The 26,472-nt window shown below is 46.3% G+C and overlaps 3 protein-coding genes across 6 annotated transcripts in view; 1 reads left to right on the top strand and 2 right to left on the bottom strand.

Annotated features, from left to right (window-relative positions):
* Window positions 1–26,472, top strand: part of CHLSN (cholesin) — an 84,804-nt gene that overhangs the window by 16,528 nt on the left and 41,804 nt on the right. The window lies entirely within an intron of this gene.
* LOC309398592 (uncharacterized protein) lies at window positions 957–9,615 on the bottom strand. Its single transcript, XM_081965646.1, has 2 exons — window positions 9,386–9,615; window positions 957–4,226 (listed from the first exon to the last, which is right to left on the bottom strand). The coding sequence occupies exon 2, from the start codon at window positions 4,196–4,198 to the stop codon at window positions 3,173–3,175; it is 1,026 nt and encodes a 341-aa protein (XP_081821772.1). The 5' UTR covers window positions 4,199–4,226; window positions 9,386–9,615; the 3' UTR covers window positions 957–3,172.
* GPR146 (G protein-coupled receptor 146) lies at window positions 13,213–25,901 on the bottom strand. 2 transcript variants are annotated; one of them, XM_081965762.1, is made up of 2 exons: window positions 25,785–25,901; window positions 13,213–18,100 (listed from the first exon to the last, which is right to left on the bottom strand). In XM_081965762.1, the coding sequence occupies exons 1-2, from the start codon at window positions 25,793–25,795 to the stop codon at window positions 17,050–17,052; spliced, it is 1,062 nt and encodes a 353-aa protein (XP_081821888.1). In that variant the 5' UTR covers window positions 25,796–25,901; the 3' UTR covers window positions 13,213–17,049. The 2 variants fall into 2 exon arrangements, with proteins under 2 accessions (XP_081821888.1, XP_081821889.1); XM_081965763.1 differs by lacking the exon at window positions 25,785–25,901 and adding an exon at window positions 21,601–21,960.

Below are 26,472 nucleotides of genomic sequence, written 5' to 3'. Positions count from 1 at the left end.
CTCACAGGAAACAAATATTAAGACACCAAGAAATTTCTAACATCCTGTTTGTGCTTGCTAGAAAAATGATATGTGTGTGTGTGAGAGAGACAGAGAGAGACCACAGAAAAATCATGTCACATTGCCATGCACAGAAACCCCCATTGTCTGCAACCTGTTGTGCAAGGAAGAGCAAAGCAGAAGTGAGCCAGAAGCTTAATTCTAAATGGGATCCCAGGGTAGCATAATTCCTGCCACGTTAATTTTTTTAGAAAAATCTTTATTTTACGTATCTCAGGGAACGACCCCTTCCCTAACATATCTTCGCCATGCGTGCCCTTGCCCATTGCCTGAATAATCGTGACGTCTCAGAAGGAGAGGAAAAGGTTTTCCTAATAGAACAAGTTATATTTTTTCTGACGGGCCTGCGAACTTATTACACCACAGACCTAAGATTGTCTGATAGCACTGATCGGGTTAGGAGTTCAAAGGATTCCTTCTGACTTTTTCCCCCCTCTCCTTTTTGCAACCAAAATTCAGATTTGATTTTATTTTTTCACGGGGAGGAGAGAACAGTTTGTGTGTGCGTGTGTGTCAGAGGTGGGTTCCTACCTGTTTGGATAGTATAGGTAGTAACTCGGGTGGACAGGCAACCGAACCGGTTCTCTCCTCAGCAGCACCAATATTGATTTTCTGTCCTGCAAATGCGCATTGACAAGATGTAGTTTCCCCCCCCTTTTTAATGTGCATAAACCTTTTTAAGCGCAAATGTACATGCACGTGCACAAACTTTTTCCTGAACTGGTAGCAATGCCGGCAGGAACCCACCTCGTGTGTGTCTGTGTGTGTGTTTTCTAATAGTACACAGGTCAGCACTAAGGACTGTGTCAACCGGTTCTGTAATATTTACAGAACTATTTTTTAGGGTACGTAATGAAGCAAGAGAGGAAAAAATAGAAGACGGGTTATTTGCAATATATATAAAGAATGGTTTTGGATCCCTTTATTCTGTGGCTAAAATTTCAGCTGCGTACACGCCGGCTGGGGAATTCTGGGAGTTGCAGTCCACAATAGCAATAGCATTTAGACTTATGTGCCGCTTCCCAGCCCTCCCTAAGCAGCTTACAGAGTGAGCCTGTTGCCCCCAGCAATCCGGATCCACAAGGCTGAAGGTTGTCCAGCTGGAAGAGCCCCTGCTTTATTCAAAGGAGAGAACTCATTTGTCCTTATCCTCTGGGTTTTTCTAGCCATCAATCCTGGCGTCATCTCTGTTTCCCATCCTTTTTTTTTTAACCATCACAAGTGCCATCAAGAGGTCCCAGGCTCTGCCACTGTCCCCCATCCTTTTTCAGAAGCTTATGTCATTTTATGGTTTCCCCATAAAAACCAGCAATGGACGGCTGCGAAAGTTGGACCATAAGGAAGGCTGAGCGCCAAAGAATGGAGGCCTTTGAACTCTGGTGCTGGAGAAGTCTCCTGCGAGTCCCTTGGACTGCAAGGCCATCCAACCGGTCAGTCCTAGAGGAGATCTACCCTGGCTGCTCTTTGGAAGGCCAGATCCTGAAGAGGAAACTCAAAGTCTTTGGCCCCCTAAGGAGAAGGAAGAAGCACTCCCTGGAGAAGAGCCTCATTCTGGGAACGATGGAGGGCAAAAGAAGAAGAAGGGGACGGCAGAGGAGGAGGAGGCTGGATGGAGTCACCGAAGCAGTCGGCATGAGCTTGAATGGACTCCAGAGGATGGGAGAGGACAGGAAGGCCTGGAGGAACATGGTCCATGGGGTCCATGGGGTCGTGATGGGTCAGACACGACTTCTCAACTAACAACAACATGTCATTTTAGCATGCTCTTGGTCCCGTCAGTCGAGGATTTGGACAGAATTTAGCAAATCCACCTGAGCCTGTTCTCATCCCCGGGAAGGGAATTTCTGAGCCAGCTATTTCTTTGCCAAAGCAAGCTGTTTCCCCTTCTTGCTCTGCAAACAAGATTCTTCCTTTGCTGTTGACACCGCAATCCACATTTTCGGGTCGTCAGGCTCTTCGCCTTGTGCCGGCAATCGATGGTGTCCTTTTGTCCGGTGTGTGATTAAGTTTTAGCTCTTTTTTTCCCAATGCTCTTTACTTCAAACATCATCTAAGCTGCAAAACCTTTTAGAAGGTTGCCAGATTTTCTGCCAGTTCAGATTTCAAAAGCTGGATGCTTTGATAGGCTAGCTTAGATTTACTTCCAAGTAGTCCTCGCCTTATGATGGCAGTTGAGCCCAGGATTTATGTGGCTGAGTGAGACATTTGTTAAGTGAGCTTTGTCCCATTTTATGACCATCCTTGCCACAGTTGTGAATCACTGCAGTGTTAAGGTAGTCACACAGTGAATCACTGCAGTTTTTAAATTAGTCACACGGTTGTTAAGTGAATCTGGCTTCCCCATTACGCTTTGCTGGTCAGAAGGTCACAAAAGGGGGATCCTTTGACCCCAACCATCATAAATACGGACCCATTGCTACGCCTTTTGATCATGTGACTATCGGCAGGCTGCAGTCGTCATAAATGTGAAAATCAATCCTAAATCACCCTTTTCGGTGCCATTGCAACTTTTAAACAGTCACTAAACGAAGTGTTGTAAATCTATCTACATTTACTTATTTTGAAAACGATGATCCGTGCTCACTGGATAAAGGAAAAGGGCTGTTTTTAAGGGGCATGGGGAATCTCGAGAGTTCTCGCTGGTGGTTGACCCTCCTCAATCGCAAGATTTTAAAAGAGGGAGATAGTCACTTTTAGGGAATCCCCTTTCTCTTTCTGAGGCTCTTTCCTTGCACTTTCATTATTTCCTCTTACTGATCCTGGAAAAATAAAAGCTCTTCTGTAAACTTCGAAAACTCACCTTCCCCACCCAAAAAATCCCGATTACCCAGAAATGAAACGAAGGCAGTTTTTTTTTTCTTCCAAAGTCCTGTTTGTTCACATAATTGCCCCGCCTACTGTCCATCGATCAGGCCTACAGGAACAAAACACCCGCCTATCATGAAACCCAGGCAGAGTGATGGGGATGGTAGTCCTCCCAATACCCCCTTGAGAAAAACACCCGTATTTTTCCCCCAGCTGCCAAATCAGGAAAAATCTTTTCTTTGTGGTTTTTTTGGTAGACGTCAGCTGATGCGCAATTCTGCAAGTCTCCGAATCTTGGACAATCGTGTCAGCGCATTTCGGAAAGTCCACTTGGGTTCTCTTGAATTTCCAGGGCCCAGTTGACATCCCGTCTCCTCCTACAACGCCTGGTGAGATTTTTAAGCGTGTTCAGCAGAGCGGCCCTGTAGGGGCGATGCAGGAAGAGGAGAATCGCCAGAGCCGTGCAGCTTTCACAGAACAAAACCACCTCTGAGATATTCATGAGCAGCTCGTTCTGAACGGACCCCACCTCTCCTTTGATCTTCAGGCCGGTCCTGGTCAGGATCAGGGCGTTATAAAACAGGCGGCACGACAACATGCTCACCACCATGGCCAAAACGGCCCAAAGGGGCTGTTCGCTGGTTGTTCTGGAGGTATATCGACCCAGCGTTGTCGTTTTCACAAATGCTAGGATAGAGAACAGGAGCTCGGCCAACGACGGAGCGCAGAAGCCCAAGACGAATTTGATGATCTCGTATTCGGGCCAGGCAAACAAGGGGTCCAGCTGGCACTCCGTTTCGGCCTGATAGTGTTCGATGCCCAGCAGGGCACTCAGCATCAAGGCGGTGCAGAAAGCGCACATCAGCACAAAACCAACACACAGCGCTGGGCTTCGGTGCGCCTTGCCGATTAGAGCGTTTTGGGGCGGGTGCCTGCTGACGAAAAAGTTCAGGATTATTAAGAGGAGGAGGAACTGAGAGGAGAAATAACCCAAGTTGAAGAAGAATGACAGCACTCCACAGGCAAGGTAGGACACTTGGAGATAAGCCGGCCGCACGGCAATGGTGAGTGAGAGAAGGATGACAAAGAGGTTGGTGACTGTCTGGGAGAAAAACAAGATGTCTAATTTGTCCAGGACGTGACTCCGATAATTCTGGATGCAAATGCCCAGGATAACCAGGCTGGCTAATAAACCTGTTGGCACAAAGACCGCGATGTAGACGTGCATGAACCTCGATATGACTTGTTGCGCAAATATAATCTGTTCGAAGTCGGTGGAGGAATCCTTGTTCAGAGTTGGGTACTTCATCCAGGTCATGTTATGCGGGAGCATTTTCAGGAGGGTGGTGTGCCCGCGGGAGCTGGAAGGGAGGAGAAGTCGATATCGTTAAAGGAAGTTAAGTCACAATAAACCAGGGAAGTTTTACGCAGAGCTCTCTACTGCGGGAAGGAAAAATACCGAGTTCCTACACGGGAAAAGACCCAAATACAACAAAACCAGCATACCTACACCCGTGAAAATCTACGAAAACAAATAAAGATATAGATATAGATATAGATATATAGATACCCAAATATAAGGAGGTAAGATAAAGAGGAGAGCCGGTGGCTTAGTGGCTAATACAACTGCCTAATATGTAATACAGCCCTGGTTCGAATCCCAGTAAGGGTATGGCTAGCTGATGAGAGCTAAATAGCTTGAAATAGATCTATACTAGTCTCCCTTTATTTATTTATCAGCACAAATATAACACAAATATAAAAAGGCAACATTAAAAATAAAAATATGGTTTTCTGCCTGGATGGTCTTCGGTAATGAGCCGAATGACAGAAAGGGGGAGTAGTGAGCTCCCTCCCATATTTGGGCATACCAGGGGTTGTAACACAAATACATACATACATACATACATACATACATACATACATATATATACACACACACAAATTTGCAATAGGAGAATTTTAGCATCACTTTGAGGTCCTTACGGTTTTAAATACCACCCAGGCCTCATCACACAGCTATTCGTACTTTCCTTTTAAAGGTAATTTAGCTTTTATCTGGTTGTGCTCTTCGTTGCTAAGGTGTACGTGCGAATGTACCCCGATAGCAGTTATAAATTCCAAAAGTTAAGGGTTTCTTTAGGCGAAACTGGCCAAAAAATAAAAAAGTATAATGGCTCAGCCAGATGCTCCCGTCCCGATTTTGTTGCTCTGGAAAAGCATCGCATTTCTTTTTAAGCAAATAAAAACACGAAAGGATCGAGTCGCCTTTCCCCCCTTCCCCCCCCCCTGCAGCAAATGACCACAATAAAATACAGTCTGTCTCATTGCATAAGCCCCGTCAAAGTGGCATGTGTCCGTTATGCAAAAGGTGACATTCTTCTCCTCCATTAGAAGAAAATGAGTTGCCGGTGTTAGCTGTGATTTGTTTGTTTATTTCTTTTACAAATACGGCTTGTGCTGCGGTAAGGATGGGCATTTGGCATTGAATGCCATGTGGCGCTTTTCTGAAAAGCATATTTTACCCGTCAGTTCTTAATTGCCCAAGCTTTGTGCCAGCTTTATTTTTTTTTTAAGAAAAACTATTTTGAATATCTGCCCGTGGAGAGGTCATGTCAGCTGGCATGCTGCAATGCACAGGCTGTTCTATCTGATACAGATACAGATTAGCAGAGTCGGAAGGGACCTTGTAGGTCATCTAGTCCAACCCCCGCCCAAGCAGGAGGCCCTACACTATTTCTGACAGATGGCAATGCAGTCTCTTCTTGAAAGCCTCCAGGGATGAAGCTCCCACAACTTCTGAATGCAACTTCTGCTCCCTTGGCTGATTGTTCTCACTGTCAGAAAATTCCTCCATATTTCTAGGTTGAATCTCTCCTTGGTCAGTTTCCATCCATTATTCCTTGTTTGACCTTTGGGTGTTTTGGAAAATAGTTTGATCCCCTCTTCTCTGTGGCAGCCCCTCAAATATTGGAAGACTGCTCTCCTGTCTCCCCTGGTCCTTCTCTTCACTAGACTAACCATGCCCAGTTCCTGCAACCGTTCATCGTATGTTTTAGTCTCCAGTCCCCTAAACATCTTTGTTGCTCTTCTCTGCACTTTTTCTCAACATCTTTTTTATAGTGTGGTGACCAAAACCGGATGCAGTACTCTAGGTGTGGTCTTACTAGGGCTTTATAGAGTGGTATTAGTACCTCCCTGGATCTTGATTGTATCCCTCTGTTAATGCAATTTAGGATTGTGTTGGCTTTTTTGGCTGCCGCTGCACACAACTGGCTCATCTGATAAGGCTCCAAGCAACTTCCCCCCAAAAAACCCAAACCCAAGACAATGCAACATTAAAACAGAAACTACGCTCACCACATAGGAGAACCTCTGTTTTCCGGGAACATCTGGTTTTTGTCTGCTTTGCGCTTTTTGTTTCTTTCTGTTGCATAAAAAGCAGGTTTCCCATCCGTCTCCAAATCTCAAACAGGAGTTTCTTTTTAAGCTGGTTCCCTGACTTGCAATGCAGCCAATCCTCGTCTTACAACTGCAATTGAACCCAGAATTTTGGTGCTCAGTCATTGCAGTGGTGTCACCACAGGAACGGACTCGATTTTCCAACCGCTTTTAGGACAATTGTTAAACGAGTCACCAAGGCCATTAAGCCGATCAGGGAGTCGTAAGTCTGAATCCGCCTTATCTAATGTCTGTGGAGTTTCTCAGCCACCCAGGTAATGTTGTCCCAAAGGTGCTTTTTCAAGAGGCCACTGGACTTTTTAGTTTTCCTTTCTTCTGGACGAGAATCTTCAAAGAAAAACAACGAAGTCCAGTCACCTCTTGAAAAAGCACCTTTGGGTTAAAAGTTTGTTTTCTTGAATTTCTGATGAACTTACTGGATGAGCCCAGAATAGCAGCCCCACTGGCATCATTTGGGCTGCAAATTAAGTAAGTACGGAATTTTATTAGCCCAAAGGAGCATCTTGGATACCTGCCTAGCCTAGCATAAATATTTGCTTCACTAAGTATACTTAGAATACAGAATAACAGGGAGGGGATCTTGGAAATATCCTAATCCAACGGAGTGATTCTCAAAATAACTCAAATCTAAAATCCAATTATTCTCAAAGTGAGAAATGGTTCGCTTTGATGGATTCACCACCTTGGAATTGAAATTTCATGTTCATTCTGGAACATTCTGGAAAACGCACAGAAGCCATGCATTTATTATTATTATTGTTATTTTGGCTTGCAAACAGAAAAGCTGGCTGGGAAAAAAAAGAGTTATAAAGCTGGAGAAAATTTTCCACTTTTCCACCCCTCCCTTGGCTCCTCGCCTTGCATTCCTCTGTGGTTCTCCTGGCTTGGGAAGGGAGACCATTCAGAAGCAGCTCTGGGTGCAAGAGGCTAATTAAAGGAGCGGAAGGTGGAAAAAGAAAAGGATTTCTTAACTGAGGATTGCTGATTAGGGATGAATTACACATTTGAATGCATCCTATGGGATTTTGGCCTTCAAAGTTTAGAGCCCTATCACTTACCCTTGCCAACTTTTTAAGGCTTGTGGACTTCAACTCCCAGAATTCTCCAGGCAGCCTAGAGTCCCCTTGTATTAGGGAGCACATTTAATAAATAAAATCCTAAACAAATTAGAATGGAGGTGACAGGCAAACAAGCGTTTTGCAAATACTGCCATTGTCAACCAATACCTCCTTTCTTCATCTTGCAATTAAGTGGAAAGAACTCTTAATTCTCTTTCGGCCGATTTTGTCTTTTAATATTCACTTACAAACCTTAAAAAGTTTTTCTCCTTTTTTAAAAATGACAAAAAGTAACTTTTTAAAAAAGCTTCCTATCTCAGCATCTTCATTATTATTATTATTATTATTATTATTATTATTATTATTATTATTATTATTATTATTATTATTATTATTATTATTATTTGCAACATGATGTTCTCCATCTTGGATAGAGACCCTTTTCCATCTTCTTACATTTCTTCCTGTCGATAGAATATTGCATCCGGTTTTGGTCACCCCATTATAAAAAAAGAGGTTGAGACTCTGGAAAGAGTGCAGAGAAGAGCAACAAAGAGGATTAGGGGACTGGAGGCTAAAACATACGAAGAACGGTTGCAGGAACTGGGTATGTCTAGTTTGATGAAAAGGAGGACTAGGGGAGACATGATAGCAGTCTTCCAATATCTCAGGGGTTGCCACAAAGAAGAGGGAGTCAAGCTATTCTCCAAGGCACCTGTGGACAGAACAAGAAGCAATGGGTGGAAACTAATCAAGGAGAGAAGCAACTTAGAACTAAGGAGAAATTTCCTGACAGTGAGAACAATTAGCCCGTGGAACAACTTGCCACCAGAAGTTGTGAATGCTGGAAGTTTCTAAGAAGAGATTGGATAGGCAACTGTCTGAAATGGTATAGGGTTTCTTGCCTGAGCAGGGGGATGGACGAACTGACCTCCAAGATCCCTTCCAACGCTGTTATTCTGTTATTCGGTTAGTCAGACTGTTCTCTGCGATGCCGAAGAAGCAAACTCTGCCTTGTCTCCAAAGGGCTGAGAATGATTTATTGGTGTTTATCCCAGACGCTGAGATCAGAAGACTTAGATCTGGAACTGATGACTTCAAGCCTTGCAAATCACATGATTGCCTTCGGGACGATCGTTTGAGGAACCAATGCTAGGTGGAGGGGTTTTTTTTTTAGATTGTTCTTTTTCCTGCCCCTGTTTGGCTACAGAAAGTAAAAGTTGCCTTCACCCCAATGCTTTGTGCGTAAATCTGTGGTTGTCCACTGATTATTACTCGTTGTCCTTTTAAGTACGCAGAGCAAATGGGTTATCACTCTTAGTAGCAGATCAGGGGTGTCCAATTTTGGAAACTTTTAAGGCTTGTGGACTTCAATTCCCAGAATTCCCCAGCCAGCATCACGATGGTGGCTGGGGAATTCTGGGAGTTGAAGTCCAGAGATTGGACACCCCTGTAGTAGATGCTTGATTAATCTTTCCTTTTGGGCCAGGAGTCACAGAACCACCGGCACCCGAAATTATTACGCTAATAATTTAATTTAGGAAAGGTTATTTTTACGGAGACAAATTTAGAAATCGAGAACGAAAGAATGTCTACAATGCTGAGTTTGAGACCTAGGCTGGGTGTGATTCTTGCTTTGTGCCCCAAACATCCACATTTCGCTTTCATAAAAGTTTTATTTCTCTTTCTCTGCGGCTTCTTCACCACTCAGGAACTACCTAACCCTTTCTTTACGCTTTGCAACATTATTCTAACAGACAGAGAGAGGAAAAAAGAAACGTTTGGCTTTTTTTCACGCCACCGCTGCCCAGGTCTGTATTTCCCAGATATATATCTATTTTGCCAATCTGTTTTTCAACGTGTTCCAAAAAGGAGAAGGATTCTGGATGTCAAGCGGTTTTTCTGGCACAACTCTTTGGGGCTTTTGCTTTGGGGCATCAAAACGGATAAATAAGAGGACCCTAATAAAGATTTGATTTGAAACGAAGTCGGTAACTTACCCGCGAAGGAAAAAGCCGGGAAGATGTGACGGGCTGAGACTTCTTTCTGGTGAGATTGAAAAATAACGGCTGTTCGAATGGCAAATAATTTCCACGGGGCTACTTCCTGTAGCTGGTGACGTTTTCAACAACCCAGCTGTAAGGCTTACAGAAAACCTACAGTTCTTGAAGAAACAGGAGCTGTGTTTCACATAATTCAAACCATACACGTCGCCTCCATCGTGGCCGAAAAGAGCACTGCCACGTGACTTTAAAGTTGACTTAAGCCCAGGGATATTTTGGCACTCCAAAACAGAAAAAGTAGTCTTTAGCTAATATATTTCTGAGTGTCTGAGGCCATCCAGTGGCTTCTCTCTGGGAGAAAAACACCCTTTCTGCGAATTCTCTACTTTCCAATGTTTGAAATTCCATTGTCCAGGACCAGCCCTTGAAATGCTACAGAGGCTTGTATTGAAGAACTTACTAAAGGAGGAATGAAATTGGGCATAAGCAAGGGAACGTTCTGCCACATGTGGTGGACCTCCCCAAGGTTAGAAAAGATTGGCGTCAGATAAGAAAGTGGCTGGAAGAGATAACTGAGCGGAGGACAGAGGTTGAATCCGGAATTGTTCCTCCTGGGAATCTTTGATGGGAAAATGGAGAAAAAATCACAATACATAACACTACGCATATTAACCGCAGGCAGAATGGAGGGGGGGGGGGGTTGCAGCTTCGGAGGCTCCTGAGCTGGTTCAAATAGTGGTTTCGAGCCCTTCTCTCTCTCTCTCTCTCTCTCTCTCTCTCTGTCTCTGTCTCTGTCTCTGTCTCTCTGTCTCTCTCTCTTTTTCTGCATGGAGCAGTGAGTCTTGCATGCACATGCCCAATCCATAAAGCAATGCATGCACAACACCCCCCTCCCACGTGCCCTGCCCCTTTGCACATGTGTGCGTGACACCTCCACACAACCCCCCCTCCACGCCCCGTTTTGGGCCTAGCAGGCCTCCCTGAAGCCTTGTGGACCAATAACGGGGTGCATGCACGGCAAAGACCCCCAAAGCCATCTGGCCGACGGGAGGCATGCACACATGCACAGTGGAGCTGAGCTGGGCGAGGGCTCCGCTGTGCCACCTGTGGCACCTGTGCCATAGGTTTGCCATCACAGGCACAGAGGCTAGAACCAGTTTGCATAGACATGCCAGGGAAATCGGCCGAAGGGAAAGAGGCTAAAATCTGTAGGTGCCTCGGTGGGGTACGCAACTTCTGACCTCGGTGCAACCTCAAGAGGGCTTGAGACTCCTTCAGATTGACCCCTTAAGCTTTTTTTTTCTAAAAGTCTCCCCCTAAGCCCCGATTTCCCTCCTCTCTCCTCTCTCCCATGAAAAGCGTCCTGCTCAGCAGTCTTTCCCCCGTGTGTTCCTGCTGGAAAATGAGCTTTTCTGCTTGTGTGAGCCGTCCTCAGCTAAGCCAGCCAGCTCAGCAAATGCCAGTTAACTTTGGGGATAATGGTAGAATAAAGGCAGCGGAGTTGCCTGGTGTGGCATTCTCCCATTCACCACAAAGGGGCGCTTTGGGAGAACGAACTAAAGTCTGAACTCTGAAAGGCTTAGTCAAAAATCAGGAGGAAAATGCCGTTTTTTCCCCTGCAAAGGCATAATAAATACGGTTTGCAACTTAGTTCTCCCTGCATCCGTTTCCTAACTGGGCCCGGCCGAAGGACAGAATCTTCTGCAAGGCGTCCTGGAGTTTGGAAAGACAGATCCCATCATCCCCAGCTAACATTGCTTTGGATTATGGTTGCCGTGAGCCTCTGGGTCTCTTCTTTTCTCTTTTGTGAGCCAAATAGAAAGATTTTAGGTAGAATCGGGAATTGTGGTTTCAATACAATACAATAGCAGTCCCCTCTGGCAGTTCCCCGGTGCTCCAGGATCTCTGAAAGATTTAGTTCAGTGGTTCTGAGATCTCGTCTGCCGGTTCCTTCAGGACCCTGGGGTGAAATCCATCCGGTCCTGGGGATTTGAACTCGTCTAGGGAGGCAGGTTTCGTCAGGCTCCAGTTCATTAAAAAATGACCCAGATCAACCTTGAAGTTTTGGCTCATGAGACGAAGTGACTCAGGAGAAAGCTTTCCGGAAATTGGATTCTGACGGGATGCTAGTTCTCCCATCCCCCACCCCTCTTTCTTTGTGTGTTTGTGTGTGTGAGCATCCGCTTTTGCAGGTGCTCTTCCAGGAATTGAAAGCTTAACAGGGAATTTGTGTTTTTTTAGTCTGGTACTCAGGGTGTTTATACTCTATGAAGCCCAATGCTATTCCACGTAAAGGTAAAGGTTCCCCTCGCACAGATGTGCTACTCGTTCCCGACTCTAGGGGGCGGTGCTCATCTCCATTTCATAGCCGAAGAGCCAGCGCTGTCCGAAGACGTCTCTGTGGTCATGTGGCCGGCATGACTCAACGCCGAAGGCGCACTGAACGCTGTTCCCTTCCCACCAAAGGTGGTCCCTGTTTTTCTACTTGCATTTTTTACGTCCTTTCGAACTGCTAGGTTGGCCAAAGCTGGGACAAGTCACGGGGGCTCACTCCGTTACGCAGCGTTAGGGATTTGAACCGCCGAGCTGCCGACCTTTTCTGATCGACCATCTCAGCGTCATAGCCACTGAGCCACCGCGTCCTAATCTTGCCATACAGAATCCTAATTTCCATCTGGAAACACGAAGGTTGCATTTATGGACAAATAGATCCCGGGGTCTGCTGCTCACCTTCCCCGGCTGCAATTCCTTTTCGAACTCATTTGAGTGTTTAATATACCATCATTGTGTCGTCATCATCTTTCTCCCCCTCCCTCACCCCCACTATGCTGGGAACAGACTGACATTGGATCTTGCCCTGCCCTGGGCTTTTGTTTAGCTAGAAAGAAGGTCCCTCCTTGGAATGCAGCAAAACCTCCTGGGAGGAGCCCCAGCTGTCTGACACAACCACACCTGCGCGACACCTACTTTGCAAGGTGCCTGCGTGCTTCAACCTGCGTGATGGGGAGAATTCCCTTCAGTCTGGTCTATGGAGAATCCTAATCATACAGTTCAGGGTTATCCTAAAGTGGTTTTTTTCTCCCCAAAAGGCAACTGGGATGTTTTTCCTTGAAGAGGTTTCGCTTCTTATCCCAGAAGCTTCTTCAATTCTAGCGGAAGAATCCTGAATGCCCCGTCTTTCAGTTCAGAACGGAAGAAGCTTCTGGGATGAGAAGCGAAACCTCTTCAAGGAAAAAAAAAACAAGGAAGTCCAGTCGCCTCTCGAAAAAGCGCCTTTGGGTCATTCTGTCTTGCAACCCAAGCCATCTTGAGGACATCCAAACTCTGCTTAGATAACATTAGCATTCTCCTTCTCTGTTCTTCTGCATACGTGGTCCTTGACCTACAACCATTCATTGAGCGACTGTTGGAAGTTACAATGAAACGGGAAAAAGTGACACTAATATTTTTCCCAGAATCTTTGCAGCCTTCCCAGCGTCACCTGATCCAAATTTGGATGCTCGGCAACAGACTCACATTTGTCCCGGGAGTCTCACAATTCCCCTTTTTGTGACCTTCTGACAAGCCAAATCAATTGGGAAGCCAGGTTCACTTAACAGGCATGTTACCGACTTAATAGCCGCAGTGTTTCACTTAACAACAGTGGCAAGGCAGGTCGGAAAATGGGGCAAAACTCACTTCACAACTTTCTCGCTTAGCCACAGAAAATTTGGGCTCCGCTGTGGTCGTAACTGGAGGACAACCCGCACTTAAATCCAAAAAGAGCAAGCAAGCAGCTTGAAATGGTGAAATTGATGGGAATAATGACAAAGATCACTCCGAAGTAAACAATTTATCCGTTTATTGATTTGACGTAACTGCCTCCCCGGTTAAAAGGAGACCTACAAATCATAAAATCGTTTTCAAAAAAATACTATTCTGACATAATACTGTTAATATCAGCCCTCTTGGGCTGAACTTCTGTTATGTATGACCAGACACAGTACTTTTCATTGAGCTAGTTTATTCTTCACCTGTGATAAAATCTGAATCTTAGGAAATAATTTAATAAATTCTTTTAAATGTTCTCTTCTTTTTTACATCAGTAGACTGTTTCACGTGTTTCAGCAAGTAATGCCAAATACTTTTATTTACACAAATAGCTGGAACCTTTCAAATTTTCTATCTCCATTCTTCAATCCCATTTGCCTTACATTACGTCTCTTACTGGTTGTATTAAAATATACCTTACTTGTTAGCTTTTTGGAACGCACCCAAATCCTGGTCTGGAAAATATTCCTAATTTGGAGTTTACGAAAAGCGAATGCAGTTGTTTGAAAGTGATAGCATTTGAGATCTAAGAATAAACATTAGTGGTTTCTGGAACATTTGTCTGGAAAGCAGCGAAGAGATGGTGATGTTCATACTGAATTGTTTGTTTTTTCTTCCCTCTAACACTGACTCAGTTTTAATGGGAAAAGGCACGCCTCTTGAGATATTAGCCATGAGTAAGATTTGGGAAGAAATATGTAAATGCTTTGAACTGAAGTGGCTTCAGATACAGGATATTAGTAATGTGGAGATGGAATTGCACAGGGCAAGAGCATTTGGCTTCTGGGTTTTTGTTTTGTTTTGTTTTACAAAGCATCGAAATTGTCTTTTGACCTAGGAATGCTTGACTTGAGAAAGAGATAGTCCCATCGCTGAATTTATTAGATCCAACGTTAATGGCTGGTAAGAAATCTTGCAGGGAATCATAGATCCCAATGATTTAGTCTTGCCTGGAATAAGCCAAAGCCATCAGAAGAGAAAAGAGAAACTAGCTTTCTTCGGCCTGAAAATGAGTAAGGGGACGCACAAACTAGAATGGCCCAGGGGAGAAGAGAAGGAAGGGACTTTGTGAGTGGCAAGATGAATTAATGAAGGCTGCGCCCTGTTCGTTTAATGGGAGTTATAGTATAGTTATTTAGTTATAAAGGGGGCTTAGTGATTAAAGATGCTGAGCTTGTCAGCTGGAAAGCCAACGGTCCGGGTTCAACATCCGACGTGCAATGGGGTGAGCTCCTGTTCCTCACCCCAGCTTCTGTGTACCTAGCAGTTTGAAAGCTAATGTGAGTAGATGAATAGGTACCATTTTGGTGGGAAGATAACAGCATTCCATGCACCTTTAGTGTCTAATTGAGTTGAGTTGAGTTTACTTTATTGTCATTGCACATCGTACAACTAAATTAAATGCTGGCCACATGACCACGGAAAATGTCTTCGGACAACGCTGTTGGCCTTGGCTAAGAAATGGCGATCAGCCACCGCGCTCTAGAGTTGGACACGAAACCTTTACCTTTTTATGGTTATAGTAGGGTATCTCAGAAAATAGTTTTCCAGCTTGTGTGATAAGACAGTGGTTCTTAAACTGGGGCAGTGACCCCCCAAGGAGGTCATTTGGGCATATCCTGGGGGTACTTAGACCCTGGGTGAGAGTCTTCATGATATGATCCCGGGACAAGGGGTAATTGGGTGAGAGAGTTTAAGAAGAGTGGTGAAATATCATCCCTCTAAAAGAGTGGATGTCCACCTTGGCAAGTAAGAAATGGGGACTTCCACTCCCAGAATCCCCCAGCTGGCTAGGGAATTCTGGGAGCTGAAGTCTCCACATCTTAAAGATGCTAAGTGGAGATACATGGCTCTAAAGCAGTGGTGGTGGTGAACCTTTTCGGCACTGAGTGCCCAAATCAGAAGGCATGTGCATTTGTGCACGCTGGAGTGCCGGAAACTGAAAGCCGGCTGGCCTTTGGGTTTCCAGCATGAATGCCAGCCAGCTGGTCTTTGTTTGCGCAGAAACCGAAGAGCGGCTGGCCAGCGCGTACATGCCTGTTTTTGGCCGGGTTTTTTGGCCGTTTTCTGGGGTGTTTTGGGGGGCGTTCTGCGGCACTCTGGTGCTTGGGAAGGCCAGTGCGCTGGAGCAGCTAGCAACAGCATGTGTGTGCCCACAGAGATTGCTCCACGTGCCACCTCTGGCATGTGTGCCATAGGTTAGCCATCAAAGCTCTAAGGAGTTGCCAGGCCCAGATCCTAAGACTTATAAATGCCTTCCACAATTAATTGGGCAGATATTACCCAATTACGTGTGCATAAGATAGCAGGAGACTTTATAGCGGTTAAAGTATGGGACTCGGGTGAGCATTGATGCAACAAGCTTTTTCATTATTATTATTATTATTTTCAAAGTCCTGCTAGATGAAGTCCGTGACAAATACCCAGTCCCAACCTAGAGTTGTGGGAATCTCTTGACTGAGGTTATTGTTTTAGCAGCTGGAACTAGACAGTAAGACTAATAGTAGATGCTTTGACTAAGCCAAAGACACCTTGCAGCCCAGCAGACATACGAGCTATTGTTTTCTTCCTCACCTGCGGAGGATTTTGGTAACTCCCTCCACTAAATTAGACTTTGTGGTAACTCCCTGGGCTAAATTAGTGTCTTAACTCCGATAACCTCTCAAATGCAGCCCTCAAGGCCTCTCACAGAAGACTGAGCTATTTATTCTACAAGTCTACACCTCTGAGAACCTGGCACTGTGTCCCAGCCAAAATGTCAGCTGGAGCAAATAACAATTGCTACGAATGGCAGCTTGGTAAAAAGCAGGACAGCCTAGCCTAGACTACTACTTCATGCTAGCTTGTTGTTGGGTCCACCCCCAAAGGGACAGAAGAGACAAGCAGCATAAAAACGAGGGCCAGAATTATAAGAAATCCTTGTTGTTCCCTGTGTGTGTTATCTCTTCCATCCCTTTGGGCCATCAATTTCTCACAAACGTTCTTTGAGGGATAATACTTTGAACATGCTTTTAATTCAGCCCTGAAAATAACGTTGTGCATCCTAAGGAATATTTGTGAGTGATTCAGTAGGTGCCCTTTTTTGGGGAAAAAAATGCAATTGGGTTTTTCGTTGGCACCTTCATCTTGACTTCATCTTAAACTGTCCTTCATTTTCCTAGACATAGCAACATCCTACAGTTTCAGCAAAATCACATCCTTTTGATTGATTGAAATGCTTTTACGGTGTAAAGTAAAGAAAACGGGGGAAAACCCTTTTTGGGGGGGAGGGTTCGTTTGTGACTGGAGGGAAACACAACCGCGTTCAAAGAGAAACCGTCAAACCTTCAGAGTTAGAAGTAAAGATTTCGTTTGAATCATAACTTCGCAGATTAGGAAAATTTTTTAGTATCGTGCTAGGCTGTTACACAATTTGACCAGCGCGATTATTAATGGATATTATCCGGACTGAAAAGGTGGCTGCTCCAACCTTGACGTAAAACTGCTTTGTAAAATTTTTAAAATTCATATTATTTTATACGAAAACATAAAAATATCTCTTTTCCGTTTTAAATTCTACAAGTTTACAAAGTGCTGGGTGTTCGGTCAAAAGGCCCACAGCCGTTTTTTTGTTTTCTTCACACAAGATTGCTAAGCACAAAGCTTATCCTGCAGAACCGACTCAGTGCATCGAAACCCGTGGGACCGAACCACGGATTTTAACCCACAGACAGGATCCCCAACAGTTTCCTCCACAGAGTCGCTACCTGGGTAGGACTAGAACGGCGAGATGCCAACGTCCGCGCGCCCTCCTCGCTCGGCGGCTGCCTCCTCCTAGACTCCACTCGGGGCCCACCAGCGTTCCTGCATACCTACGTGACAATTTCCTGGACCCCTGTGCGCTCGTGCGAACACGGCTGGTTCCCGCAGTGCAGCTTTTTCAGCAGCCTTTGCAGTTTCCCCGGGAAGCTTTTGCTGAGATACCGGTAGAGCAGAGGCAGGACAACGCTGCTGGAAAAAGCCAGGAATTTGGAGAGGCCTTTCGTGAAATGCAAGGCCCGGCCGGAGCTCTTCTCCACCGCTTTGCCTTGCATGGCGGCCAGCGTGCTGACCATCAGCGTCCCGTAGTAAGGTGTCCACAGGGTGAACTGGGTGCAAACGGTGGCGATCAGAAGCCTCTGCACGGAGGGCTCCAGCCTTCCAGTGTCTTGGTCCAGCGGCGTGGCCTCCTTGCGTATCCGCAAGATCAGCACGAGCGCGTAGAGCACGGCGACAGCCGGCACGACGTAGCCAATGAAGACCATGATGGCGTCTGCGGCTTCCTTGTTCTGCATCTTGGAGCACTCGATAATTTTGGTGGAGACGTGGTTGCAGATATAGAAGAGGAGCGAGGAGAAGCTGGTCAGCATGGCCCCTCCCCAGATGAACCCGCAGACGTGCTTGGTGTTGTACACGCTGGACATGTACGTCCTCGGCAGAGCCCGCTCGATGTAGTAGTCCAGGCTGAGCAAGGCGATGGAGTACATGATCACCAAGGAGGAGACGTTGAAAAGGATCAGCAAGGTGATGTAGACTTCGTTGTTGAAATTCCAGATGGCCCACTTGGTGCTGGTGGGTCCCAGCAGGTACATGGGGGCGATGGCGTTGATGATGAGGCCAGCGATGGCCATGTTGACAAAGTAGACGTCCGGCATGGTCATCGTGGCTTTGTTGCACAGGTTGACCACGACCAAGAGCCCATTATAACAAAGGCCGACGGGGAAGCAGATGACGAGGTAGAGCAAAGAGAAGATGGAAACGACCAGATGAAAATCGTGGCACAGATTCTGGTCCTCTGTGTTTTTGGAACCATTCAGGGCTTCACAGCTCCACATAATGACCGTTCCCGAGACCAGGAGTCCTTTCTGCTGGTTACCAGCTTTTCTACGGGAGAGGAGAAAAGAAAGCACGTCAATACCAATTCTTTGGAGGAGACCAAATCAAAACATCTTCCAACATCTGCACCATGCCGAATCTGACCAGGTCTCAGTTGTATTATGAGGTCTGGAATTATTCAGTTGGGGTTCCTCAAGACACCAACTTCTTGCTTTCCCCCCCACCCCAAAGTTGGCAACTTTAAGACTTGTGGACTCCAACTCCCAGAACTGAAGGGACGAGAAGTGAAACATCTTCAAGGAAGTCCAGTTGCCTCTTGAAAAAGCCCCTTTGGGACAATTGTGACCTCGATGACTGAGAATCTCCATAGATATTTAACTCCTAGAGTTGCTGGCTGGGGAATTCTGAGAGTTGAAGTCCACAAAGTTGCCAAGTTAGGAGACCCCTTGCTCAAGACCATGGATTTCATAGATTCACATTCAATGTCTATGTCTTTAAAAAAATAAAAAACAGCAGAGATCCTGTGATCCTATTAAAAGAGCTTAATTATTAAGGTACTTTGTGTTACTTTGGTTTGAGGCCGTTCTCTCTCTCACTCCGTTTCCAACCCTTACAAAGGCCGTATTATTCTAATCCATCTTTGCAAAGTAAAATCAGAAGTAGACTCTGTTCCTTTCTGAAAACTCCCTGTAAAAACCTAACTAAAGTATTATTTGTGTTGCTAATCAAGGCAACATTCCTCCCAAGACACGTGTTCGCCCCCCAGTAATATAGTGTGCATAGCCTTAAAGGCAGCTTTTTATATGGGCACGTAAAACATTTCTGTGTTCCGGTTATTAATAGTGTAGGATTGAATCAAGAAGTTCTGTGCTCTTAATTGCTTTCCAGTATTTTGCAGAGGTGACCTTCGGTTTTTCTATTTTTAGGCGCATCTTATCTGCCAGAACTTCCACATTATTTCACGTGTTTACTAATCCTTCCTAAAATTTGTACCTGCATGGGGAAGATATTTTGCTTCACCCCCATGCGTCAACCGCTCTAGGTCTGGCCATTTTCATCTGGAAGACAAGACCTTGGCTCACTTGGGAAGAGACCTAAAAAGAAGAAGTTCTCCCTTCTTCCAAATTTTTGAGCACATCCGGGTGTGGTTCAAGGAGGCTTCCCTATACGCATGATTTAGAAATGCCCCCTTAATTTATGGGGGCACCCTATGAGAAAACACAGTCATCGTAATAATAGGGTAACCCCCTGAAATGAAAAATATGACTAAGGAGCAGGCTAAAGTACAGAATACAGAACACCAGAGTTGGAAAGGACCTTGGAGGTCATTTAATCCAATCCCCAGCCCAAGCAAGAGACCCTAAACCATGCCGGGCAAAAGTCTCCTCTTGAAAGCCTCCAGTGATGGGAGCACCCATGACTTCTGGTGGCAGGTTGTTCCACTGATGGATTGTCCTCCCTGTCAGGAAATTTCTCCTGGGTTCCAGGTTGCTTCTCTCCTTGATGAGTTCCCATCCATTGCTTCTTGTCCTGCACTCTGGTGGTCTGGGGAATAGGTGAACCCCATCTTCTCTTGTTTCCTTCCACCCTGTAAAGGTAAAGGTTCCCCTCGCACATATGTGCTAGTCATTCCCGACTCTAGGGGGCGGTGCTCATCTCCGTTTCAAAGCCGAAGAGCCAGCGCTGTCCGATGACGTCTCCGGGGTCATGTGGCCGGCATGCCGAAGGCGCACGGAACCCTGTTCCCTTCCCACCAACGGTGGTTCCTGTTTTTCTACTTGCATTTTAGGGGCAAGTCACGGGAGCTCACTCCGTTACGCGGCGCTAGGGATTTGAACCGCCGAACTGCCAACCTTTCTGATGAACAAGCTCAGCACCTTAGCCCCTGAGCCACCGCGTCCCTGCAGCCCAGCAGAAATGACGATCTTACTGACCCCGATGGATCTAAACCGATTCAAGGGTTGGAAGTTCAGGCAGGCTGGAAGATCTCTCGCCTGCAACTGGAGAATAGTTCAGCTGAGGTGTTGTGAAGAGTTGCGTTGGTGTGTAGCTGCAGAACCTGGCCGAGGCCCAACACTGCACTCTCTCTGCAGTTGAGAGCTCCTTGTTTGTCTTTCATTTAGCTCCTTCTCCGGCATGTCAGGAAGAGAAGCTCAGCGTTTTTTATCTGAAATAAACACGCCGAGTAATTTCTAAGAATTGGCCTTCCTCCTATAAGACGTTTCCCCCCCCCCCAAAGAGCGCCAAAGTTAATGTTTTCATAATTGCTTTCCTCCTAACTTATTGTGGAGGCATGCTTACCGTAATTCCTTTTTATTAAACTGAAGGATTAACATTATGACTTTGAGATAACATCTTTCCCCAAATCTAGAGCCGCAGATGCAAATGCACTTCCTTTTTTTTTAAAAAAAAAGCACATTAAAGTAAAATGTAATGTTTCAAAGAGGCACTTAAGACTTTTCTTTTTTCCAAAATAAAGCAATGGTTAACCAGATCTTTCTGTTTGATTTGACCTCCCTTTTAACCAACTGGACATAACTCATTTGTAAATCTGAGACCTTCCCAACCCCCTAGATTATGGCCCGATCTTCTCCATCAGGACATCCTTAGTCTGCAGCTCCATGAATTCTCAGTCGACCTGGCCAGTGGCCCACTGGCTGGGAATGCTGGGAGATGTAGTCGAGCAGCACCATCGCTGGAAGTTTTCAAGGAAGGATGGGACAACCGTTTGTCCAGAATGACATATAAGGTCTCCTGCCAGGGACAGGAGGGTTGGACTAGAAGATCTCCAAGGTCCCTTCCATTCCTAAAATGCTATCCCTGGAGATGCTGGTTTAACAAAAGCATCTTTCATAGTGGGGATATCACGGTCGAAGGAAACAGGATAGTAATAATCGTTGGAGACATGACATCTTGGGATTCTCATTGTACCATGTTGCTCGTTTTTAATGAGAAATGTCCCGACAGTTAGGACAGTTAATCAGGGGAAAGTCTTGCATTCAGAAATTATGGGTGCTCCATCACTGGAGATTTTTAAGAAGAGACGTCTGGAACAGCATGGGGTCCCCTGCTTGAGCATGGGGTCAGACTAGAAGGCTTGTTGGGGGATTCTGGGAGTTGAAGTCCACGAGTCTCAAAGAGTTGCCAAGGTTGGGAACGCCCCTGCTCCTCGTCTGGCTGGGGAATTCTGGGAGTCGAAGTCCACAAGTCAAAGTTGGACGTTGCTACCTTAAAGCAAGCCATCCTACAAGATGTAAGCCCACCCTTTGATGCCCAGGACTCTACTGGGAATCTACTTCCCCCTCACCCACCCACCCACCCACCCAAAACAATCATCCGGACATTGAAACCGAGTCCTGCCTTTCTACCCCACATCCCATCCCTCCTGCTGGGTGCAAGCTCTCCTCCTTCTGTTTGCTTTGACAGTGTTTGGCCAGGGCTGTTTGCTCTGCTCCCCCTCCACAAACATCCACCCGTCCCTCCCTCCCTCCCTCCCTCCGTCCATCCATCCATGCCCCTCTCCCTCCCCTCTCTTCCCCAGCTCCTACCTTCGGTCCAGTTCTCATGTTCCTTTGTACAGCAGAGTCAAACATGGCTGATTAAATAACATTTTTTCAGGTGAAGGAGAGAGGCAGCCGAGGTGGATGGTCTCCCATGTTATTTGTCGTCGTCCCCCGTCCCCCCTTGGCCCTCAACGAACCGAACCGTCCTAGACCTTCCTCCGGCCGGCTGTTTTCCCCGCATGTGAGCTGCACTTGTTTGTCCTCCTAGTAAATTACTCACAAAGTTTCTGCTTCTGTTGGCAGAGCAGAGGCTGTGTGGCTCCTCCCTAGCTCTGTTTACCAGCCAGTTTCAAGAAATAGGAAACTCTCCGATCTGGAAGGGGAGTGGTGCACAAACTGAGCCTTCCCATCGATTGGGAGGAAGGCAAGATATTCCTGGAATAATAACCCATCTGGGTGTTGGGTTACAAGCGCTGCCTGCCTGACTTCCCACCCACCCTCCTTTTTTCCCTCTTTTTTGGGGGGAGTGAAACCCACCAGCCTCGTTTCTGGCATTCCCGGAAAGAAAACCTCTTTGCCATCCAGGGAGGGTGTTAGAAACCACCAACCAAACTCTTCCCGGGGCTCAGTTTTCACGGCTGGGTTTTGGGAAGAAGAAGGAGACACGCCAGGCAATCTGGGGTTGGTTTTTTTTTCCCCTTCGAGGAGGACAACCCCATCGATCCGCCTGGGGAGCTGAACTGAAGCGTCTCTGATTGTGTTGCTGGCAGCGTTTGGAAGAGCAGAGCTGACTTTGGCTGTGGTTGCTCCAGAGCAGGAGGACTCCCTCAGCAGGGATAAAAGGAGAATATCTGTAGTTGAAATGAAGGGGTCTTTGGTGTTTCTCTGAGCTTGGTGGTTTTCTGGCAGGCGTTTCATTGACCAGCTACGTAACATCATCAGTGCTGGAAGGGAGGAAGGTTGATGGAGAGGAGGAGGAGAAACTGTGGGCTCTTTGCTGCTCTCTGACCATGGTGGTTTTCTTGCAAACGTTTCATGACCCAACTAGGGAACATCATCAATACTAGAAAGAAGTAGGGTTGACATTGATAATGTTCCCTAGTTGGGTCATGAAACGTCTGCAAGAAAACCACCCAGCTCAGAGAGCACCAAGGACCCCAAAGTCCTCCCCCCTCCTTTTCCTTCCCCTCCCCCCTTCTCCTCCTATCCTTTTCCTCCTCCTTCCCCCTTTCTCTTCTCTTTCTCCTTCTCCACCCACAAACCCACTCCTTTCTTGCACTGATGATGTTCCCTAGTTGGGTCATGAAACATCTGCAAAGAAACAACCAAGGTCAGAGAGCACCAGGGACCCCTCAACTCTCAAACCCTTTGCCAGCCAAACTACTACGTCATTAAAAGCCAACAGCTTATGCTTTTTCACGACATCATTTGGCCTGAAAAGGTGCTATCAGACACACACCCCCCCCAAGGTTTGCAATGGAAGATTAAGTGCGCCACGGCTGGAGAAATACTCCAACGCACATGAATTCCATGGGTATTTACCAGCAGAATTACCGCCTGGATTTCTAGCTCAGTCCACCCGGATCTTGGCACGAGGGGCTACACCAAGAATGAACTTTGAAAAATCTCTCCAGTTTCAGATTCCAGCTGAAATCTTTTGAGAGCCCGGGACGATCGGGATCAAGCACCCCGGGCCAAATCCGGCTGCAATCTTACAAAGAAAGTCCCTTGTTTACTTCCCAGCTTGGAAGTAGCTCTGGTGCTGCCGTCTGCTCTTGGCTCGTGAGTTGGAACGCAACACCTGCCGCCTGGGGATGGCTGGTCACCCCGACTCAGGCAGAATCATAGGAATCCGGCAAAAAAGATTCCAGATGGGTAGAGCGAAGGGAGGCTTGGAATTCCAAGAGGGGGGGGGAACGTCAAGGGCTTCGCGTTGTTTCCCCAGGATTTGTTTATGTCCTGTCACCAAAGTCTTCTTGGTGCTGTCCTTGAAGTCGGAAGGGTTTGGGCTTGGCAGTTGCGCAGGGCTGAGTCACCCCTATTTGTAACACGCAAGTATTTGATCGAGCAGAGATAACATGTTTTTGGAATCCGTCTAGAAGAAAATCCAGCTTGGTCAAGGGTGTGGGCACCCTAGGAGTAACTTGCCGGCCTTTTTCAAGTCAGGCCATTGACGGCTGAACTGGGACTGCATGGACCAAGGGGGGACTTTCCCTTGGACGACAGATGGCCAGTTCAAGGGATGGGAATGTTTTTGTATGGCACGATTCAACATTTTCAAGGGAACAAGGGAATTTTTAAAAGTATGGATAATATATGTCCTCTCCTCCTTTCCTTTCTTTTCTCCCTTTCTTTCTTCCTCCCTCCCTCCCTCTTTCCTTCCATCTATCTTTCTCCCATCTTTATTATTTCTTTCTTTGCCTATTTCCTTTCCTTTCTCCTCCCTTCCTTCCTTTCTCCCTTCCTTCAATCCTTCCTTCTTCCCTCCATCTTTCTCCCATCTTTATTATTTCTTTCTTTGCCTTTTTTTCCTTTCCCTTTCATTTCCCTTTACTTTCCTTCCTTCTTTCCCTCTCGCGCGACTCCTGGCCAGTCCTGTATCTTTGGGTTTTATTTCCATATATGGCCTTTAGGTAACATCTTCAAGAGCAGCCCTTCAGTCTCTGTGGAGATGGTTCGTCTGCCTTGACAATTAGCTATGGCGGGGCAGACCGATTCCGTCCCGTTCTTAATCATTAATGGAGCCGGAGCATAATGTCATTCCATTTCGGCATGCGCTTGTCTGTCTGCCTGCGTTAGTACATCATGTTCAGTAGGAGCCACCCCATGCGCCTCCAAAGGAGTGGAAGATGAATGCCAAGGGTGCCTTTTGATCTCCTTTTCTCAGCTGGCAAACTCGGAGAGCGGAGTTGTGCAACGGGAATCCCTTCCACAACTGGCAGGAGCTTACAAAACGCAGATAATTGCTTTAGGGTGGCTTGCAGGCTGAGAAGGGACCTCCGTCTGGAAGCCTCCACTGGGAATTGATTGAGTTAAAAAAAACTGTCTGGTATCAATACTGAATAAATCTGCATCCAGAGCCTTCTGCCTTTGGAGGTTTCCCAAGAGGGAGAAGAGGGAAGGATGCAAGAGGAGCCTTGAAGGAAAGTCTTGGAACAGTGAGGGTGAAGCTTTTTGGCACCGAGTGCCCAAATCAGAACGCACATGCATGTTTGTGTGCAAGCGAAACCCAAAGATCAGCTGGCCAGCAGGCACGTGCCTGTTTCTTGACCGGCTTTGGGCGGTTTTACAGGCTGTTTTCAGGGCGTTTTTGACCCGAAAAATGGCAGGAAAACGGCCCGAAGAATGGTCTGAAAACAGCCCCAAAATGGCATGAAAATGGCTCAAAAATTGCCTGAAAACAGCCTGGAAAATGGCCTGGAAACCAGCGCTTACACATGCACGAACGTTCCGGTTTGGGCACTTGGTGCCGAAAAGGTTCTCCATCACTGGTAGGGTCTCCTGCCTGAACAGGGGGTTAGACTAGAAGACCTCCAAGCTCCCTTCCAACGTCTTGCTATTCTGCCATGAAATCATATCTTGAAGAGAATAAAAAGAGCCAATCTGCAGGCAAGTGGATCTAATTTCTGTTTTCTCTATGACTTCATAGGCTGGTCATAATCCGGGGTGTTTGTATTCCGTTTTCCTCGGAGTGGTGAGAAGCCAAAAGAGGTTTTTGTGGGGCTTCGTATGTCCTCTGGCTGCAGAAGGAAACAGCATTTGAAGGAGGATGCCGTCCCATCTTTTCGGCATTGGCCAGGCAGCTTAGAAGCACTTCATAAAAATGAACTTTCAGATTAAAAATAATAATAATAATAATAATAATTCCCCGGTCCCATTTTCCTGAGCTTTGTGCCACATGAGCCACGGAGGAAAAAATAATTACATTAAGCGCAGAGATAGTGTTGGATTTGCAGCACGTGTTTTGCCTGGGAAAAAAATGCTATTAAGGAAGCTGATTTAAGATTACTAAGGATTTACTCGCCGCTCGGATCGTCATATTCCCCGTTTTGGATAAGCTCACCCATGCCGCGGCCTCCTTTTTGAGTTACGAACTGCATAACAGTTCTCCTTTCCACCCTTCCGAGTGTGCATGTTTAACTAATTATTAGGGTCCGTGGGGTGGGGTTTTTTTTAACTTTATTTTTTTTAACGGAAAAGTTTGCAAAATGAATCCACCTGACACTCACCTGGCGAGCATCTCCGTGCTTCAAAGCGACGGGATCCAGCGGCTGCTTGGCCTCAGGTGGGAACATTTTTGCTTCTCCGGTTGCCACTCTGGAGTTTAGTTGTGGTTGTCGCATAGCTGTGGAAGGTAAACGACAACAACAGAGCTTAAGGGACGGGTGCTGACTCCACCACCTTCGCAGCTCTTCCTGGCACCAAATTTGATATATTCACATGACCTTCCCCTGCACGTAATTCCCAACACATAATCCTTTAAGCTCCTGCAACCTTTTGCGATTGGCAGAGAGGTCTCTGTACCAAAATCAGGTCTGGCGGAGGAATACCTCCCGCGATTAAGTCAGGAGGGGAAAGGGACATTAATTTAATTGCAGCATCTGATTACGGCCTTAAAGCTGATTTAGCCACGGTGAAACCAGAATGATGAAAACGGACTGCGTTCAAAGGACAGGAGCAGTTAACCCCTCCAGCAGAGGGGAATTACATCCTGGCTTGCTTGCCCCCCCTCCCCCGCCCCAAATAACCTTAAAGTTTCTGAAATAAAACCGTTTGATATCGAAGAATGAAAATGGACTATTTTCAAAGGACAGGAACGGTTAACTCTTCTGAGACAGAGGAATCATATTCTTGCTGGTTTGTGACAAAATAAACTAAGTTTAAGACGCTGAGCTTGTCGATCGGAAAAGTCGGCAG

Source organism: Natrix helvetica (genome assembly GCF_964273705.1).
Source record: "Natrix helvetica genome assembly, chromosome: 13".
In the NCBI taxonomy this organism is placed as follows: Eukaryota; Metazoa; Chordata; class Lepidosauria; order Squamata; family Natricidae; genus Natrix; species Natrix helvetica.
The sequence above is the reverse complement of the archived record's forward strand: the minus strand, read 5'-3'. Positions and strand labels throughout refer to the sequence as shown.